This window comes from Amaranthus tricolor, chromosome 9, assembly GCF_026212465.1.
Source record: "Amaranthus tricolor cultivar Red isolate AtriRed21 chromosome 9, ASM2621246v1, whole genome shotgun sequence".
In the NCBI taxonomy this organism is placed as follows: Eukaryota; Viridiplantae; Streptophyta; class Magnoliopsida; order Caryophyllales; family Amaranthaceae; genus Amaranthus; species Amaranthus tricolor.
Window position 1 is genome coordinate 26634432 of NC_080055.1, and position 19896 is coordinate 26654327.

The 19896-nt window shown below is 30.1% G+C and overlaps 3 protein-coding genes and 4 non-coding genes across 7 annotated transcripts; 6 read left to right on the plus strand and 1 right to left on the minus strand.

Annotated features, from left to right (window-relative positions):
• The first annotated feature begins 2813 nt into the window (after window positions 1–2813).
• On the plus strand, window positions 2814–2902 carry LOC130824662 (small nucleolar RNA U31b). The gene has a single exon (XR_009046755.1). It is a non-coding gene; the product is annotated as a small nucleolar RNA U31b (small nucleolar RNA).
• A 90-nt stretch (window positions 2903–2992) lies between these two features.
• Window positions 2993–3069, plus strand: LOC130824702 (small nucleolar RNA Z195/SNORD33/SNORD32 family). The gene has a single exon (XR_009046793.1). It is a non-coding gene; the product is annotated as a small nucleolar RNA Z195/SNORD33/SNORD32 family (small nucleolar RNA).
• Window positions 3070–3118: 49 nt separating this feature from the next.
• Window positions 3119–3203, plus strand: LOC130824704 (small nucleolar RNA Z196/R39/R59 family). The gene has a single exon (XR_009046795.1). It is a non-coding gene; the product is annotated as a small nucleolar RNA Z196/R39/R59 family (small nucleolar RNA).
• A 57-nt stretch (window positions 3204–3260) lies between these two features.
• On the plus strand, window positions 3261–3408 carry LOC130824709 (small nucleolar RNA F1/F2/snoR5a). The gene has a single exon (XR_009046801.1). It is a non-coding gene; the product is annotated as a small nucleolar RNA F1/F2/snoR5a (small nucleolar RNA).
• Window positions 3409–7041: 3633 nt separating this feature from the next.
• On the plus strand, window positions 7042–12085 carry LOC130824202 (membrane protein PM19L-like). Its single transcript, XM_057689104.1, has 5 exons — window positions 7042–7143; window positions 8269–8425; window positions 9728–9911; window positions 11415–11460; window positions 11758–12085. The coding sequence occupies exons 2-5, from the start codon at window positions 8305–8307 to the stop codon at window positions 11845–11847; spliced, it is 441 nt and encodes a 146-aa protein (XP_057545087.1). The 5' UTR covers window positions 7042–7143; window positions 8269–8304; the 3' UTR covers window positions 11848–12085.
• Window positions 12086–13496: 1411 nt separating this feature from the next.
• LOC130824078 (membrane protein PM19L-like) lies at window positions 13497–14651 on the plus strand. Its single transcript, XM_057688961.1, has 3 exons — window positions 13497–13754; window positions 13853–14072; window positions 14323–14651. The coding sequence occupies exons 1-3, from the start codon at window positions 13628–13630 to the stop codon at window positions 14447–14449; spliced, it is 474 nt and encodes a 157-aa protein (XP_057544944.1). The 5' UTR covers window positions 13497–13627; the 3' UTR covers window positions 14450–14651.
• A 780-nt stretch (window positions 14652–15431) lies between these two features.
• On the minus strand, window positions 15432–18815 carry LOC130824077 (uncharacterized). Its single transcript, XM_057688960.1, has 4 exons — window positions 18477–18815; window positions 17362–18128; window positions 17170–17271; window positions 15432–15957 (listed from the first exon to the last, which is right to left on the minus strand). The coding sequence occupies exons 1-3, from the start codon at window positions 18568–18570 to the stop codon at window positions 17176–17178; spliced, it is 957 nt and encodes a 318-aa protein (XP_057544943.1). The 5' UTR covers window positions 18571–18815; the 3' UTR covers window positions 15432–15957; window positions 17170–17175.
• Window positions 18816–19896: the final 1081 nt, after the last annotated feature.

The window sequence follows — 19896 nt, forward strand, 5'->3', positions numbered from 1 at the left end:
AAAATAAAGTTAGTGGAATAAACATGAGGACCACAACTAATTAAAAAATATTTTTATAATTAGTGGGAAACATGTGGGAATCATAAGGAATATAAAAATGTTAAAATAAAGTTAGTGAAAGATATGTGGGACCACAGGCATTGTTAAAATATTAAAATGAAGATGAGTGAGATTATTTTTGTCATAAATTTGTGATATAAATGAAAAGAATTCTTATGGAATCAACAAAAAAACACCTAAAATGAAAAATTAAAAACTTCTTTAAGGAACATAGTGAATAGTAAATTATGTGATCTGGATCAGAAGTGTTTGTTTCTTATGATTTTTAGTTGTTGCATAAATATTGAATGGAAGATCCATTAGTATACAATAATGTAGGTTTTTTAGAGGAGCTTTCATGTTTGTTTGTCAGATACCGGTTGGGTTGGGTCAGGTTTAATAAATCCGACCCGTTTAAGCCAGTGTTACATTTTGTAAGGCCCGACCTAGACACGAATGTCTGTTTCGTGGGCTTTTGTTGGGGAACAGGTAGCTAGCCCACTTGTCCTAGAGTTATTACACTTATTTGAAAGCTTGTATAAGAGACCAAATCAGCATTAAGAATGCAAGAGGGAGGCTAATACACAAATATAACTAGGGTTGAGTGTCATTAGAGTTTCCTCATTGTGTTATGCTTAAGAGATTGTTCTTGTTTCGGCAATGAAACACCTAAAAACGCTTAAAATACTGAGAAATAAGGTGTAATCGGGACAGATGTCAATATGCTGAAAGTACTTATGATCCTTCCGTTGATGAAACCTCAATCCCGCAATACAACGTTAGCTTTGCCTGGGGGTGGTGTCCTGAAAACCCTTCAACGCTCAAGTAATATCAGGGAATAAAAATCAATGAATGTATGATAATTAAATGAATGCAAGATTAACGAATCGTAAGATGAATTTAGATCAGTTGAATAAATATTTAGTTAATAATAGAATGTAGGCAAGAGGGTTGTATATGATATGAAAGATTCTCCCTAAATGAATCATTGTAGAAAGTATTGTTGATGAAATAAATTGAGTATAAAATAGTAGAATAGTGTATCATTTTTTGTAATTTCATGAAATATTTATAGTAATTTTTGTAAGGATTTTAGAGGTGATTGCTTGATCATGGGATGATCATGGAGATAATATTTATAGATATGGGAATATTGGTGAATAGTGGGTAGTTATTTTAGAAAGTTAGTGGACCAAAATGGATGGTTTAAGATTTGACTAAATAAGTTATGGGTTTATTTGACCCCGTAACAGTTCTTAAGGTGTGAGGGGGTTAAATCATAGATGTAATGTTGATGGATTAATAATATGAACATATTTAAGATACCTCATTAATCTTGTACGTGTTTTATTGCTTTCATTGACTTGTTGTTATGTTTTTCTTTGGGTTTTCATATAGATTTTATGAATTGAATCCATTAATCCATATATTAACGGGTAAAAAGGGAAATCCCACAAATCATAACATGTTATTTGTATGCTTATATTGACATTTTACAAAGCACAATTACGACAAAAATAATTCAATAAAAAATATTAAGAAATCATAAATATATATGTTAAAAATTAACGTATTTAATTCAACCCTAAAAAATAATATAATTTTCATATTTTTCCATAAATGACACTCTTAAGTTTGATCTTTACATATTAAATAATTAAAATATCACCAATTCAATAAATATTAAATTGCAATTGATTAAAAAAAATCACACATTATTTTCATGATTTGATCATCATCTAAATAACAAAGTAAAAAAAAAATAAAATCAAGAACATACTTAAAATCTTCATAAAAAATAGAGAATTTTTTAAAATTACCTAAACAATGAGTAAATATTATTGCAATTTATACTTAAAATTACCTAAAAATAGTATTGTTTTATCCAAGGAGTTTTAAATTAGCCTATACCGAAACAATGTAGATTTATAGTTCCAATTTTTTTTTTAAAAAAAACCTTTGAAATAGCCTAAATTAAAAATAAGCGTCTTCACATTCGAGTATAAGGTCGGATTTGTTCGCTATTAATAACAACGAACAAAAAATCTCAAAAAAAAGTCAAAACTATTTGTTCGCTGTTATTAACGGCGAACAAAGGGGGATAATGTTATAATGTTGGAAGGGACAAAAAAATAACTCATGTTTGTTTGTTGTTACTAACAGCAACAAACATGAGTTACTTTTTTTTGTTTGATTATTTATTACTAATCAGTTAGTCTCTCGAGAGACTGTCTCTTTGAGAAACATATCTCAAGTCCAGTCCATTAAAGGTTGATGCCTACTTATCTTATTTTTAATACTACTCAAATTATCCTTAATGCTTACTTAACGTATCCTTAATGCCTACTTTCAATATCTTAAATATGTACTTAAATTATTTTTAATACATACTTACAATATTTTAAAAAATATTTAATAGACCGGTCTAATTGAAAAGATGGTCTCTCACAATAATTTGTGATTTCTAATTTTCCAATTTGCAACCCAAATCAAGGGTCCAATCCTATTTCGGCCCAACTAATAAATTTGGAGTACTTCGTGCGGCATTATAAAGTAGATCTCATCTAACGGTTGTCTCTTGTATTAAATCTAGGATTTTTTCAAGAAACCCTAATTTCCACACCCTAAATCAGCAGCTGCAGGCAGCATTATAAAGGGTTGCTTTGTTCTACCTTTTCACTATCATCTTTGAAGAGATATGGGTTATCATTTTCGTTTTTCAAATATTTCGTTTCTTAAGTTGAATTTTTTATCTTCAAATTTAGGTTTTATTTGAATGTGATGATTGAAAGATGTCGCCCCCGTCTTACAGCATCTACATCCCTTGATGCAAAAATCATGGTGAATGACACTTATCTGATTCTTTTGATTCTTATTTTGATTTTTTACTTCTAAAATATTTCACAAAATTAATTCTCATGAATCGATCTGATGAGAAATCTAATTCTATTGAAGGAGAAATGAGGATGATTAACCACATTTTCTGCTGTTTGATGATGAATTCTTACATGCACTACCATCTGATCTCTATTAACATCTTCTAAAATTATTTTTCATCTTTCGATTTAATTTGAAATTATGCTATCTATGATGATAGATGTCCATCTTTTCTGATTTATCAGTGAAGATCAATACATAATCACCATCTTTCGGCTGAGATGATAGTATTATTTTCAATCTATTCCAAAATTTATTGATTTTTTCTCTTCTTTTTCTTTAATGGTTGCCTATGGTATCTGATGTCCAGATCTACATCAAGTAACTGGACGTTTCGTTTTTACGGGCACATAACAAGTTGAACAGATCTTGCGACACAGATTGCTCCTTCATTTCAATGAGCATTCTGTTACTATAAAACTGTTTACATTTGTTTCATTCTATTCTTGAATTGTTTGGTTTCGTTGTTCAATATCAAAATATACCAACTCAATCCTTTAATTTTAACCATTGGTTATTTCAATATGAAATTTGAATCATTTATTTTTTTGACTAATAAGAATATGATTTAATCACAAATAATTACTTTTATTAAAACAAATTATTTTTGAGACATTTTATTAAATATTTAAATTCACCACCATTAAATTTAATATTAAGTTTAAGAAACTTTTATTTTAATAATTTGATTATAGTGAATGTCAACTATTGTAAAATTACCTATATTTGGCTAATTAACAATTACGGTAGAAAACATCAGCTAGAAATGGCGAACAATTAAGGCCAGCAGCATCTATTCATGTATGCAGTTGTGTTTGGCCTAAGTGATTGGGCTATCAATAGACAACTAACTTATGAAGATGTAGGCTGTATTTTTTTGTACAGCTTTCATTTTATCATTATCATTTAGTATATTGTTTCAATTGCTATTCTCGTGAGTGAGATACCAACACTCAATTAAACAGACATTAAACAAGAAATCTATATTTTAATAATTTGGATACTTAGTCAATCCAATTTAACTAATGTAAGGGCATATTTCAAAGTGAGACTCATGGTTCTTGGCCCATGGATTCAGATACATGGACCCAAATCCATTGTTTTAGATGCAATGGACCTAGATGCATGGATCCCTGACGCTGGACGCAGATCCATAGAGCAAGATTCCTAGGTCCAGATTGCTGGATTCAGATCCATAAACCCAGATTCTGATCCATAGTCCCAGATACACATAGATCCAGATCCATGGTTTCAGATGCATAGACTCAATTCCTAGATCCAGATTCCTAGATGATCCTTGACCTAGACCCATGGACCAAAATCCATAGTCCTAGAGCCACGGGCCCTGGATTTAGACTTGGATGCTTGGACCAAATCCATAGACACTGTTCCATGGACCCATATCCATGGGATTAAATCCATGGACCCAAATAAAGAGACACAGGTTATTAGACCTAGATCCATATGGGCATAAATGCATAAACCTAAACCCAATCCATAGACTTAGATCCATGGAACCAAATCAATAGATTTAGGTTCACAGAACGTATTTGAAGATCCATATACCGTTATCTAACATGCATATACACGGATCCTTAAATAAAGATCCATTTTCATAGAATTGGATCTGTAAAAACGGATCCTTAATCCCTTATCTATAGATCCATATCCATTGACATAGATCTGTAGATTCGTATCAGTAGATTCATATCTGTAGATCCATATTTTGGGAATTTGGCAATGTCCTTAAAAAATTTGTATAATTAATAGTATTTTACCCAAATATAGTGCTTTATGTACACTGTTATAATATTTGTTCTAAAATAATTGTCTTTTTTAATTTTTGAATGTTTAACATTGATGGTCTTTTAAGTATTACACTATGTTTTGAAGAAACTTTTATATTAAAGAAACTTTAAGGATATTTTTTGTTTATATAATATAATAAAATTATATATTTTATATTTTAATTAATATTTATATATATATTATCATTAATTAAAATCCAAAATTCTATTATTATGGTACTAAGAAGACATAATGTGTAATTCTAACACATAGGTACTAGCCACATAGGTGATAGGATAATTCCTACACAACTAAATCATAGTCTCTTGCTCCTATCATGCTCTAACAAGTCCCGCTAATAAATTGCTATCGTATTTTCTTTCAAAATATGTCAATCAAAATCATCGTCAAATATAAAAGCCATCTCTAGTTATTTATAGTTTTTCTAAAGGTTTCACAAACATAAAATATATTTATTGATCGTGTTTATCACTATAAATTTAGAAGAGTCTATTCATATAACTATGATCATCCACCAACTTTTTACTGAGTTGATTTATTACATAATTATGATTTGGTTATACTTATATTTATTTAAATTTCTTCTTTTTAATTGCACAAGCAATTAAGTTGTTAAGTGATAATCATTTTATAACGTTCTTTTTTAAAAAAATAGCATAAAATTTATGATATATATTATACTTTTATAATATAGATTTATTAAACAACTTGCAATTAACGAATACAAATAAATAATTAATTAAAATTTAATTTAATTTCAGTTGAAGTAAATATTACAATTTTAATTATCGGGACATTTCATTCCAATGGGCCTACAGTAATTTAAAAAAGGAAAGATGGTTAACTAGAGAAGTTAGACACCTCATTTCATGACCATTCACGCTGACAATGCCTATTATTCGCTGGTAAAAAATACTAGTTCTAGAAAATTGAGTTTAACAAATTTAGTAAACTACTACATTTTCTTAATTAAGTTGTCAATGTCCAAATTGCGTCTAGGAGGACATATCCTTTTCATTATAAATTGCATGAGATAATTAATCGTTTTTAAATAGCTTAATTATATCTACCCAGTAATTAACCTACTTACTACAAATAAATTTATAAATATAGTGACATATCCAAATCACCAATATAATAAATATTCTATTTTATTTATCTATTCATATTGAGTAGTGTATCCGTCGAATTAACTTATATTTTTTCGATTTTTAAAGCATCACTTTGATTTTGGATATGGGCTACATTAATTTTTCTTGATTTCAATTTTATACTCCTACATTCTACTAGGTTACTAGTTCTCATGAGATACACAAAAACGATTTTAAAAACACTTATGAAAATAAAAAAAAATATTTAAGCATTGCATAAATCAATGTATTGACTTTCTTTAAAAATTAAATAATTATCTATTATGGATAAAGTGAACTTTTTAAATCATTTATTATTACTATATGATATTTAATCAATATACTAAAAAAGATAAGGATAATATCATTATGATATTTTATAGGGAAAAACCTATATCAGAAAGTGACATAAGCTTTTTTGAAAGATAATGCTACGTCTTTTGTTTTAGTTATTTAATTAATTAATTTATAGATATGCAATTACAAACGAATGTCATATATTGGTCGTAATTTGCGACGTTATGAAAATCATCATGTTAAAATAAAGGGTGAGTTATTTTTATATCACATTGATTTCTGATACTATGTAAAATTATTTTATAAATTAAAATCTTGCATATTATTATATTTTATATACTCCATCATAATCTAGCCCCTTAAAATTACTCACTTGACGTTTTATCTCTCTAAACATCTAAAATGCAATGGAAAAATTACAAATTTCAAATTTTATACTATTTATTTTTTCACATAAGTAGCATATTCAATTTATATTTATAAAATAAAAATGTCAAAAGTCAACCAAAATGACTAAAATAAGCAATTTAAGTAAATTTACAGGAGCAAATCTAGAATAATAGTATAAAATTGTTAGCCGAATACTCATCTTATATCATACTATGTATCCCTACGTACTCAACCGATAAAATGCAATATCTCTATTTTATAAATTATACAATTTAATATAATAGATTTTTAAGTGAAATAATTCATACTATAACCTAGACAGATTCGAGCTTAAGTTCTCCTATACTAAAGATGTTATTATTATAATACCATGTACGTAATACAAAGATTGGCGATTACCTTTATATATATATAGATGTATCGTGCTTATGCCCTCACATTTCATTACGAGCCAAACATACACAATTATAATTAAACGTTCTCATACATAATATGCTTAAGATTCTTACTAGTGTTTGCATATCATAGAGAATTATTTCAGGTATTGTTTTATATATAAGTTTTCATTAAATTAAGTAATTTTACAGTTGTTAGACTTTTAAAGCCTACCAACTTAATCATTTAATTTTAACTATTATTTTAATATATATGATGCATGAGATCTAAATCATTAATTTTTTCGACTAATAAAAATATGATTAAATTACATATAATGACTTTTTTTTAAAAAAAAAAATATTTTGACATATTTTAATAAATATTTTTAAAAGTCTCCACCAATTATCTCAAACTTAATATAAATTTTATATACTTTTATTATATCAATTTTATAATAGTACTGAAAGTCAATTATTGTAGAATTTTTCATTAATCCGTATTACTTCCTTCATTACTTCCTTTATTTACTAAGGTTCTTTCCGTTTATAATATTATATTTTGGAGTAGAAATTTGATTAAGATTTTTAAAACATATTTAGATGATAAAATATATTTATGTGAGATCTATTCAAATTCGTTTGAACGTATACTTTTTTATCATATGTTTTTTGAAAAATTACCTAGAATAATCTAACTTTTTCATGATTTTCCTACAATAATTCTAACTATTGATTAACTATGAATAATCCCAACTTCATGGAGTATTTGACTAGAGTAAACTTAAGTATCCAAATAACCTGTTATAGTAGCCAATATAACAAAAAAATAAACTGAAAATTGATATAAATTTAGAGAAAAATTCTAAAAGAATTTTTAAAAAATTATAACATTTTTTTTAAAATTTATTTTAATTTTTATCTTTTTTTTTAAAAAATAAAACTTGTTGTAGCAAGTCATTCGGTTACCCGAGCTTGCTCTAGGAAAATACCCTATAAAGTTAGGTGGGATTATTGTAGAAAAATCATGAAAAAATTGGATTATTGTAGGAAAATACCCGAGTTTGTTGTAGCAAGATTATTTATGGTTAATCAATAAGTGGGATTATTGTAGAAAAATCATGAAAAGATTGGATTATTTTATGAAATTTTCCCTATATTTTTTATAATTTTTTATAATGATATATTAAGACTCAAAATTTACTTTGAAAATTTAGCAAAAACTAAACGAAAAGATATTTATATTTGGCTAATTAACAATTTTAGTAATCCCCCTATTTGAATTTGTTCAGTGGGATATTTTATATTGGAGAAAAGATCAGGTAGAAATGGTGAACAAACAATTAAGGCCAGCAGCATCCTTGTTATTGTTTCTCAACTTATGCATGTATGCAGTTGTGTTAGGCTTAAGTGGTTGGGCTATCAACAGGATCATCAACTATGGAAGATGTAAGGCTATTTTTTTACTGCTTTTATTCAATATTATCAAATACCGCAATGAGACGATATCAATACAATGAACCTATATTTTAATTACACAAATTTTTGTGAGAGATTATCCATAATTTAGTCAGCTTATAATCATCATTTAGTTTAATTAAGTTTTAATAGATTGGGCTTGAAAGACGTCTTTCATAGAGATGAACTCTCAAAAGACTAGCTGTTTTAATAATTTGTATAGTTAGACTATCTGACCAATGTATGAAGCACAAGGCCGGCCCTAAGAATTAAGGGGCCTGGGGCGAAAATAATTTATGGGCCCTAATTATTCGCTTTTTGGTAACAATTATTATTATTAACACTTTGACTTGGTTAAATGCACAATTTAATTACACTAAGTCTCAAGTTCGATGCACAGGCCCTTTTTGCCCTTACCTATGGCCGGCCCTGATAAATCACGTCTCAGATTGAGACTAACACATGCTTACTAGTATACAAATATTTATGATGCCAAAAGTTTTTTTTTTTTTTCTTTTTTAGTTGCTTAATTTTTTTCAAAGAGTTTTTTTTAGAGAAATGGAGTTAAAGTAATCAAATGAAACATAAAAATAAATATAAAACTACTATATGATGATATGATAGGTGTCATTTTTTTATTAGTATATCTTGGATGAAGTATTGTAATTATTGGTGAGGATTATAAATAGGAAATATTAATGTAAATAATAATACAATTATTTTTTGCTATTTTTTTTATAATAATATCAATTTTAATTAATTATGAATGAAATCGATCTAAGGATACGTGTTTTCATAGAATAGTACCAATTTTTATTTAACTATTAATTTACCTTTATTTTTGCCAAATAAGTAAATAACCTACTATAAACAAATGTTGATATCATTCTAGGCAAGCACCCCTAAATGGTACTTCTACCATTTCAATTTACTTGCAACGTTTGCTTTTTCACACAGTCCAATGCACTAATTCAATTCTTAACATATCTAATTATGAATAATAAAAAATTATAAAAATTTGATATTAGTAAACTTTGCAATGAGACGAATTAAACAAGATCTCACTTGACTATATTTTAACCTATAGGTTAAAAACTAATGACAAATTGAGTGTGATGAATGAATAGTGTCATTTTTGCCACTATTATAACTAATTTGGAACGAAGGAAGTATAATTCATACTTAATAAAAAATTAATATTATTATAAAAAATTCTGTAAAAGTTTATATTCACCGCAATTTTCAATAATAATAATAATAATAAATATATGTTTATGTGTTTGGATTGACTAGTTGGTTTTGGACAAAATGCGGCAAGTCTATACATGATACTATTATCGCTAATAGCCGGAGCAGTTGGGTTAGTATCTTGCTTATTTGGGCTAAACCATATAACCTACTGGCGTCGTACTGATAGCTTGCCTGCCGTTGCTGCTGCCGCCGCCATCGCCTGGGGTCTTACCATGCTTGCTTTTGGGTAAGTATTTATATCATTTGAATTTTGTTTCGGTTGGAGTATGTATTATTATTTTATGTGTCAAAATCCTCTATGGCTCACTTATATACTTTCTTCGTTCTAAAATAATCGCTATATTAGAGTTATTGACACTATTTATCATTTAAGCTTATTTTATAAATTACGGTTAGTGTGTAAGAAAAAATATAGTTTGTTGGGATCTTGTTTGAATCGTCTAATCGCATACTTTCATAATATTAAATTTTTACAATTTTTAAATGTATATATATATATATATATATGTATATATATATATATATGTATATATATATATATATATATGTATATATATATATATATGTATATATATGTATATATATATATATATGTATATATATATATATATATGTATATATATATATATATGTATATATATATATATATATATATATATGTATATATATATATATATATATATATGTATATGTATATATATATATGTATATGTATATATATATATGTATATGTATATATATATATGTATATGTGTATATATATATATATATATATATATATATATATATATATATATATATATATATATATATATATATATATATATGTATATATATATGTATATATATATATATATATATATATATATATATATATATATATATATATATTTATATGTGTATATATATATATATATATATATGTATATATATATATATATATATATATATATATATATATGTTTAAAATAACAAATTGAATTGCTTAAAAAGTCAAAGATAGCGAGTACAGTGGAACAGAAGAAGTATTTTTCGCTTACCCTATGCAAAAAATAAAGGGAAATTATTAATGGTATCCCTGAGTTTTGACACTTTATCAATGGCACCCCTAAGTTTTTTTTTTATTATCAATGGTACCCTCGTACTATTGAGCGTTTTAGAATTGTAACCTTTTTAAATTTTTCCATCAAAAAATCGTCCAAAACTGTTAACTGTTAACTGTTTTTCTTTTTCTTTTATTTTTCAATTCAAAACATAAAAGAAAGTTAGCGATTTTGAACGATATTGGACAGGAACAGTTAAAACAGGTTACGGTTGTAAAACACTTAATAATACAAAGGTACTATTGATAATAAAAAAAAACTTAAATGTACCATTAATAAAGTGTAAAAATTTACCAAAAATAAATTAAGACTTATAATTGTGGAATTATCATCATGAAATTAATGGGAATAAATTAGGATTTATTGACAAAGTATTTAAAGAAGTCACCTTCAAACGTACATATAGAAAACTAATGACTTTATGACCACATCATATATTTATATTCGTATATGATAATGGAGGATTAATTAGGAAAACATGAGAATATAGTTTGTCTGGATTGGAATGCAAATACAACAATAACAAAAAAATTTAGTATTATTTCTTTCTCTTAGTCTATCCTATAACAAACAATATATAAACATAAAATCAATGACTTTGCTAACAATAGTTTTGGCATGTGCAGCTTTGCATGCAAACATATTAAGCTACACACAGACAGTGAACATCTGGTAAATCTTTCGTTCATTTTAAATTTATAAGAGGATCAGATGAAAATAACTTATAAAGTGATGAAAATTGAAAACGAATATACTTATTAAATATGTACGTTCTTTAAGCAAATAAGTACACTTATAAAATGATTTCCAATTTTCACCATTTAAAGCGAGTTTCACTTGATCCAAATCCTATAACATATTATGGTGTTGTAACAATAACTTAAATTTTTGGTTAAGTTTTGTTATACCCTCTTATACTTTTGTGAAATCATGATCAAATGAATATATTTTGTAAACCTGAAAATGCAGAAAACATTGGAGGCATTCATCATAATCCTAAGTGGAACAATGCTTTTGTACATCTTAGTCATTCATGAAATAATGAAGAGAGGAAACTAGAGCAACTTATATGTTATTGTGATTCTTGTACTCTAAAAGTAACTAAACTTGGGTGTAGCTTGAGTTGCTTCACATACATGCATGCAAAGATCAATTGGGTGTATCAATTAAATCTTTTACTCTTAATCAAACCCAATTATGGAGGAATTTACGTTCAAATTTCCTTAACTATGAACCAAATCTTTGAATAAAAGCTCTATTACTATGAGATTGTGTGATATATAAAACAAAAAAAAAATGTTCGAGTGGTTCAGCACACATGCAAAGATTGGTGTTCGGGTTTATTAGTTTATTGAATGCACAGTTGAACCTGATATAGTGGCTATACTTTGTTTTGTTTCAGTGTAAAAATTTACATGTCAAAACCTTTGAGCTACTCTTCTAAGAGACCGTCTTTCGATGAAACTACCTCAAAATAAGGAGCATATATGTTAATAGTTATATTACTTGGGTTATTTAACTCATATTTGAGAAACATCTCACAATGAGAGTTTCTCACACAAAAATATGTAACTTTTTGGTTTTAGTATTATCCCATATTGCACTTATTTAGAACTAGAGAAGTACAAAGTAAATGCTAATCAAAATTCTTATTTTTTTGAATATGTTGATCGTTGAGGCTGAAGTTAGACTCTACTTCATCTCACCTCCATATTTGTTTACAGAAGACTCTTGATTGTTGTATAATTTAGGCCGTTTGTCTCATTTGACCAAGAAATCACTTAAAAAAAAAATTGATCAAAGGCTCTAAGTCTAAGGGACATAGTAGTATATGGTTTGAGTGTGTTTGACAAATGACTTTTGATTACTTAAATAACAAAAGAGGTAATTAATAAATGATATTTAAATCAGTCAAAAAACAAGATTTTAAGCTAAAATTAAAAAAACACTATGAGTAGTTTTTTTTATTGGCTTTTAGCTTACTAATCCACCTTTTCTCTAACAAACAACCAACAATAAATTTTCACTAAACATCTCGATTATAGCTGGACAACTAGAAAACAACCAATACTGATATTCGGTCAAACCAACCAAAAACGCAAGCTAACAACTATTTGCCAAACAGACCCATGAGATGCTCATTCTATTCCCAAACAAGGATTAATGAACAATACATAACCCCTCTTGGCATGAATAAGCAAGTATTAGAGGCAAACCAAAAACCAACCCGAAAGTGCTAATTAATTCATTTGGTATCCTTCAGGTAGACATTGCCAATATCCCTAACAATCCTAATCCATTTTCTATAAACCAGGAGTGATTCTAGGCATGTGCAAAGTATCCAATCGTATAAAACTCTAAATTAAGAGGCCTCAAATATTAGCCGTTGTTAGTTTACACCACCTTTCACTTCGTCAAATTACTGATTTTTAGGCCTCAAAATTATGACAAAACATAAAATAAACGGAATCTCTAAAAGTATAGTGTATTTTTACCCTGCCTTTGCTTGAAACACCAATATACCCTTTTGATTGAAGAAGAATATTTACTTTCCCTCATCTAAAGAACAATCTTAACAAAATTCATAGAATATGCAACCCAAAAATCTTATTTTACAGTCTCATCTTTTGGCAGATTAACAAAACTAAGAATCTTATCTTCAGCTTTGCCTATAGTTTAAGGCAAAACCTTACAACCCCACAAACAAGCCTCCTTGCAAGAAAAGAACCAAACTTTCCTACTCTAAACCCATATATATTATGATCACAATTCTGCCAAACAGTCTGCAACACTTCACAGCTTTTTTTGTCGAGCAATCCGAATCATAGTTAGCTCAAGAATGGCCAACGATTCGATGAAACCCGCTGCTACATTGCTTCTATTTCTTAACTTCTGCATGTATGTCGTGCTCTTAGGCATAAGCGGATGGGCTATGAACCGCGCTATTGAGCATGGTTTTATCATTGGTAAAGACCTGCTAGCAATACTAGTTTTCTGTTTCTGTTTCTGATTCTGTGTGTGCAAATAGCCAATAGGATTTAGTACTTCTCTGTGTGTTTACCAGGTCCAGGATTGGAGCTGCCTGCACATTTTTCGCCCATTTACTTCCCAATGGGAAATGCCGCGACAGGATTCTTCGTGATGTTTTCTTTGATAGCAGGAGTAGTTGGTGGCGCTTCGTCCATCTCAGGCTTCATCTACCTCCGATCATGGGACGGTGTGAGCAAGCCGGCTGCTGTTGCAGTTGCTACTATTGCTTGGACACTAACTCTCTTGGCCATGGGGTGAGTATAAACAACCATTGATTGAATTTTTTCTTAATACGTAAGAATATCAAAACGAACATTCTTTCTCGAGTTGAGGGTTTCACTATCCGCAACATCCTTATCTCTTTTACTAAGTGTATAGTCTGCCATCATCAAACCTTCCCAGACACTGATCATAGCTTTTATGAGCCGAATATACTGGGCATGTTAGATGATGATCAAATTCAAAGTGAACGTTTTAAAAAAGATTCATTTGAAAATTTTGCAGCTTCGGGTGCAAGGAGATCGAGCTCCAGTATAGGAACGCGAAATTAGTGGCAATGGAAGCATTCAGCATAATCCTCTCTGTGACACAGTTCTTATACATTATTGTAATTCAAGGACCTTTAATGTAGAGGTTCTTGTTACTATTTGATTTTTGCTTGAACTATTGTTCTTGTTTGTATTTGGAGAATCTGAAATTGGTTGGTTTTGTTGCTGCTTGTAAAGCTTGATTGACATTTCATGGTTTGTAAGATGTTCCAACTGAGTTTAAAAATTGAATAAAAGACACCCTTTTGTATCGACAATGGTAATTTAAACACGAGCAAGAACTAATTCGACGGAGTAAGAGGAGATTTCGTAGGCTTAAGAGTAACTGTTGGTACAATACGTGTGAGAAGACTCACAAATATGATTAGAAGGTTTAAGTCTTCAAGACGTACCTTCTAGATTTTGGTTGTACTTGTTAGGCCGTGGCAATTCGTCACATAATCATCCTATGGGCTCACTCATGTGGAAAACCACGGGGCATCTGTGGGCTCATACCAACAAACCCATGGGTATTAAGCGTTGACTTGCATACATACTTGATGAGGTTTAATCTTTTCAAAATTCACATGGTATTAAGAGTATTACCCATCAAACATCATATACAAGTCCACAGACCAATATTTTAGAGACGTGAGATCTTCACACATGGAGTATTCCCTGTAATGCTCTCTTTTAAGCTACCTTTCTAAAGGGTGGATTCATGAGAAGGTTCTTTTGATGATTGTCGCAAACTCTTAGTAGAAAAGGATCACAAAAAGGGCGATGATAACTTCTACGTTCTAAGTTGTCGTAACATCAAATCAAAGCTTTATAAATGCACAACAACCAAGTTTACACAAAAGGAACCCATAAATACGTAAACTGAGGGAATTATGAGTTGACCTAGTGGTTAAAGGAGTTTCCTTCCATTTCTGTGATAAGGGTTTGATTTTCACGACCTACAAGACGGATCAATTCCCTTCCCCCCCTCTTGCTTGTAGGGGATTCTCATTACCTTGAAATTAAAAAAAAATAAAAAATAAAAATAAAAAAAAAAACATACACCACTAAAATTCAACATCATGCTCAAAGAAACATGTAAGCCAATCTAGGGCAAAATCCTTGCATACTATAGGCAGACTCTTTACTTTAAACCATACAGTATCAGTATGTACTTGAATGAAATATTGAACAACATACAAAGGCACTTTGTAAGTGCAGGACCATAAACACAGTGCTAGGAAAACTCGAAGAAATAAAGCGACTATCAACAAAAGCAATATAATAGTACGAGAAAAAAGGTTTATGTAGTACATCCAATCATAATGCAAAATATCGGCCCCATCACCTCTTTAAGACCGCACAATGCATTATAGGCCATAATAACCGCGACACCGTCTGTATTGACCATGAAACGTTGTTTTGTGACCTTTACTGCAACTACGACTGCATTCGAGATTTTGCACTATGAAAGTAATTCTATGAGGAAAGCTCGGTGATCCTTAAAATGTCTATGTATCAATAGTTTCCTATAAACCCATGTTTCTCTATTTCTCGTAACCACACTTTTACCCTTACATTGCTTGAAAGTTGAAAGTTGAAATTGTTGCTTCTGCATCAAAAGAAAACAGAACCATTTGTCATTCATCGTCATATCACAACAAAAGTATCCGTAAAAACCACAGAATCAAGCGCCTCATCACACGATAAGATGATGACTCTCGGGCAAAGGCCTGTTAGAGCAATACAAAGCAAAGTCATGTTCAAATGAAGCGATGATAAAGGGAGTGAATGGAGTGATATAAATAGACCAAACAAGGTATCACTATCTACATTCTTGACTCATTTAATGGGTTTAAGTGGCAAAAGCTCTATAAGGGCCCTTACGGCAATCAACTCCGAATTTGCAAGCACACTTACCTCCAAAGAAACAAAGCCCGCAAAAAAGGCATCTGTAACACTTGGCTTAGAGGAAGGTCACTTTTAGGATCCTTAAGAACTAAGCACTATACCATGAGCCATGAGGCACTTTTGACCACAATCGTTGCTTTGCCCAAGCCCATACTTCTCTCACCAATCTATATTCTAGACCATATGAAGAGTTACGTGTTTACAAGATCAATTTAGTTTTGATCTTGCCTTGCAGAATGTTATTACGAGTACTACCATCTATCGTTATCATGGTAACATTGCACTAAAAGTCTAAAACTAAGTACTCAAATTTGACGCCAAAAATCAGCTCTCATAGTAGTGCAACCAATATTCCCGAGTATAACTAAGTATTTTTTTCTGCAAAGTTTCAGCATAATGAATGGCAAAGTTTGAGGCATTGAAAGTTGCGCATGCTTGTTGGTTGGTCATGTTTAGATTTTAACTAAGTATTTTTTCTGCTCTAATCTAATCTTTGCCCGGCAGAATTCAGAAGATTTATAATAATTGAGAAATGGACACCCCACGGCCACACCCATCCAGTCCCCTCCGGGTTTCTCCTAATGCACTAATGGTACATTAACCTATGGGAATTAGGATTGCAAGTTTGATGAGCAAAACATCAAAACAAAATTTAATCCAAGCCAATCCACCATAAGGATTCACTTGAAATATAAACAAGGAGCTAGCAACATCCCGAGAGTCATCTAATCAGCCATAGTTATATCGATAAGATACAAGTACAATAAATAATAATTACAATCTCAATGGGATAAAGAGGTGAAATGACAATATTTTGCATCAATAATTCATAAATGAAGATTTATGTGTAATCATGAATTAATCGAACAAGAATTTAGAAAAATTTTCAGCAAAGCAAAACATGGGTCCTCACCAATTATTATCTACCAGCTCCACCCGAGAGAACCTCAAAAAGCCCACAGCAATTCATCCAGGAAGTTTGTCGTACTGGCAATGGAGCAGAAGATACGAAAGGCTGCCAATTCAAGGTTTAATTAGTTTATATCAGATAAGATGTTCAAAACCAATTATTTTCCAAAAAATCAAAGAAAAGAACTAAATATACCTGCTCCTCGACATATTTCTGCGTCTTTGATTCCTTCACATGGTTATCATCACAACAAGCATCCACAGAAGTTACAATAGAAGACTGCGGAAAACTTTCACCTTCCCTAGGTGCAATGTCTACTGATCCCGAGAGTTCCCCAGAACTCTCGTCCACAACTTGAATCACCTTCGTCTCAATCTTCTCTTGCAAATGATCATTTAGCCCAGAAGACACGTTTTCTTTCTCTTCAGATGATTGTAAAACCTCATCAAAGTTTTGCTTTGATTCCGACTCAATAACATTAGAGCTCAAAGAATTCTCAACACTCGCACTCTCATTCTCGGCATTTACCTCTTCTGAAACCGACACCACTTGCTTGACCGACTCTTCAACAGGAATACTCTCCTCAACCGAACTATACACCACCTCGGAAATCACAGGATTCTCCATAGATGTCTCAGGAAGCGAGCTTTGGACCTGCTCCGTCTCAACCACAACCTCCTCGTCATCTGAACCGCTACTACTAGAACTCGAACTCGAATTCGAACCCTTATGCTCTCCATTCTTAGTCTCCCAAATATCATCCTCAACATTAACCTCAACATCATTAGAACCCTCCTCAGATTTCACTTCCTTAGAAAATTCAGCAACATTTTGTTCACCCAAGCTTTCTTCCATTAAACCCTCTTCATGACTATTCATAACATGTTCCTGAGAAGACTCTCTTTCACCTTCACCTCCATCACTCTCTCTCTCATCTTGGGATTTATTGTCATTTTCAGTCCCTAACATAGTTTCATCCATTGCAAAAACCCTAAATCAGATGAAAATCAAACAATCCCAGAAAAACCCACCAACCCAATTGCAATAACAAGAGCATAAATCAATCAATCAACCAAATCAAAATCAATCCAACAAACAATTCACAAAAAAGCAACTTTATAAGTTACAACCATCATCCCATTAAACCCCATAATAAATAGAAAACAAATCAACAAACAAACACATACCCAGATACGCAAATACCCATAAAATTAACAATTAAATAGCAAAAAAGGAGGAAAATTGATGATTGATTAAAGACAGATAAGCCATGTGAAGAAAAATAAAAAGGTGATGAACCAAAAGAATACCTAAAGAATGAGGCCCATGGTAGTTGGTAGTGTTATGCGCTTCTTTTTGCAACTTTTTCTTGGCAGCTTTTCTCTTCTTAGCACCAGAAGGCATGATTGGTTGATGTGGGTTACAACCTTACAACAACAACAACCAAGGTTTTACAGCCAAAAATGGGGGCTACCCAGATGGAGAATTGCCCCTCAGATGATTTATTTGTACAATTAAGAGTACTACTAAGGAAAGTACTGATATTTTATTCACTTTTACACTGAATCTACACTTCCTGTGAAAAAAAAACAATCTTTTTTTCTGTTTCTGAATTAATTGGGTTCACACTTCACAATGGTAACTCACAAATCACAATGGTACAAGTCATAAGAGTATTTATGTTGTAAACTCCCCTATCCTTTGATATATTGCTAGTAATAATGACTTACTGTGAGACTGTTACGAAAAAGTGTCGTTATTAAAGGTGTTCATTCAGATAATCAGATTGATTTCGGGTTAGGTGTGTTTTGAGTCGGTTTGAAATCGGATTTGTGTCCATATTATTTTTTGCATAATTGTAAATCAGTTTTGAAACCAAGTCAAATCGTGTTGGGTAAATTTTAGATTATCGGTACTATTTTGAACACCTCTAGTTATTATCAATAACAATCTTGAAGACGGAGTAATGCTTTCAAACTGACACTAATAGTGACAGTGTGAGATTGCTACGAAAAATTATTACGGAAAATTATCATTATTAATAGCAATTTTTAAATGACAGACAAAGTACATGCTTCCAAACTTAATACACCTCACTTACAGTTACAGCTTGATCTCTCTATAGAATTGCTGAAATTTTTGGTGATTTTTTGGCTGTTAGGCATTTATTTGGATTGGTAGCTTTGCAATTTGTGTTCTAGAAAATTTCAAGGAGATAGTGTATGCTTGTATGCTTATTATTGGTATTTGGTAGAATCTGACCCTTTTGAAATTTAGCTTCAAAACTTTTTACTTTTATGTCTACTTAAAATTGCTATATGTATGTTTATTAATGATGTAAATTTACTAAGTTATTTAATTGGAAGGGTAATAAGGTAAAAAATTTAATTACTCATATATTAAAATAGAACAAATATACGAATAAGAAGATTCTCATAAAAAAAATGTAGCAAAATCAATAAAACATTTGATTGAAAAATATAGAGTAATAGTTTTGGTGAGCATAGTAAATGTTTTTTAAATACAACGTTTTTTAATACTTCCTTCGTTCTGAAGTACTCGCTACATAACGATTTCTGACACCATTTATTATTCAAGCTTATATATTGCGGCTAATGTGTAAGGAAAAATATAGTCGAGTGGGATTTTGTTTGAATTGTTTAATCGCATACTTTCATAATATTAAGTTTTTATAATTTTTAGATATATATTGTTCAATATATAAATGAT

Bases quoted from the DNA above. Each gene is read 5' to 3' on its own strand.
- LOC130824202 (XM_057689104.1), top strand. From the start codon at position 8,305: ATGGTGAACAAACAATTAAGGCCAGCAGCATCCTTGTTATTGTTTCTC. The intron at 8,426-9,727 runs GTAAGGCTATTT...TGGATTGACTAG, and splicing joins GATCATCAACTATGGAAGAT to TTGGTTTTGGACAAAATGCG. The intron at 9,912-11,414 runs GTAAGTATTTAT...TGGCATGTGCAG, and splicing joins CTTACCATGCTTGCTTTTGG to CTTTGCATGCAAACATATTA.
- LOC130824078 (XM_057688961.1), top strand. From the start codon at position 13,628: ATGGCCAACGATTCGATGAAACCCGCTGCTACATTGCTTCTATTTCTT. The intron at 13,755-13,852 runs GTAAAGACCTGC...TGTGTTTACCAG, and splicing joins TGAGCATGGTTTTATCATTG to GTCCAGGATTGGAGCTGCCT. The intron at 14,073-14,322 runs GTGAGTATAAAC...AAAATTTTGCAG, and splicing joins CTAACTCTCTTGGCCATGGG to CTTCGGGTGCAAGGAGATCG.
- LOC130824077 (XM_057688960.1), bottom strand. From the start codon at position 18,570: ATGCCTTCTGGTGCTAAGAAGAGAAAAGCTGCCAAGAAAAAGTTGCAA. The intron at 18,129-18,476 runs GTATTCTTTTGG...AAACTATGTTAG, and splicing joins CCATGGGCCTCATTCTTTAG to GGACTGAAAATGACAATAAA. The intron at 17,272-17,361 runs GTATATTTAGTT...TTGAATTGGCAG, and splicing joins AGAAATATGTCGAGGAGCAG to CCTTTCGTATCTTCTGCTCC.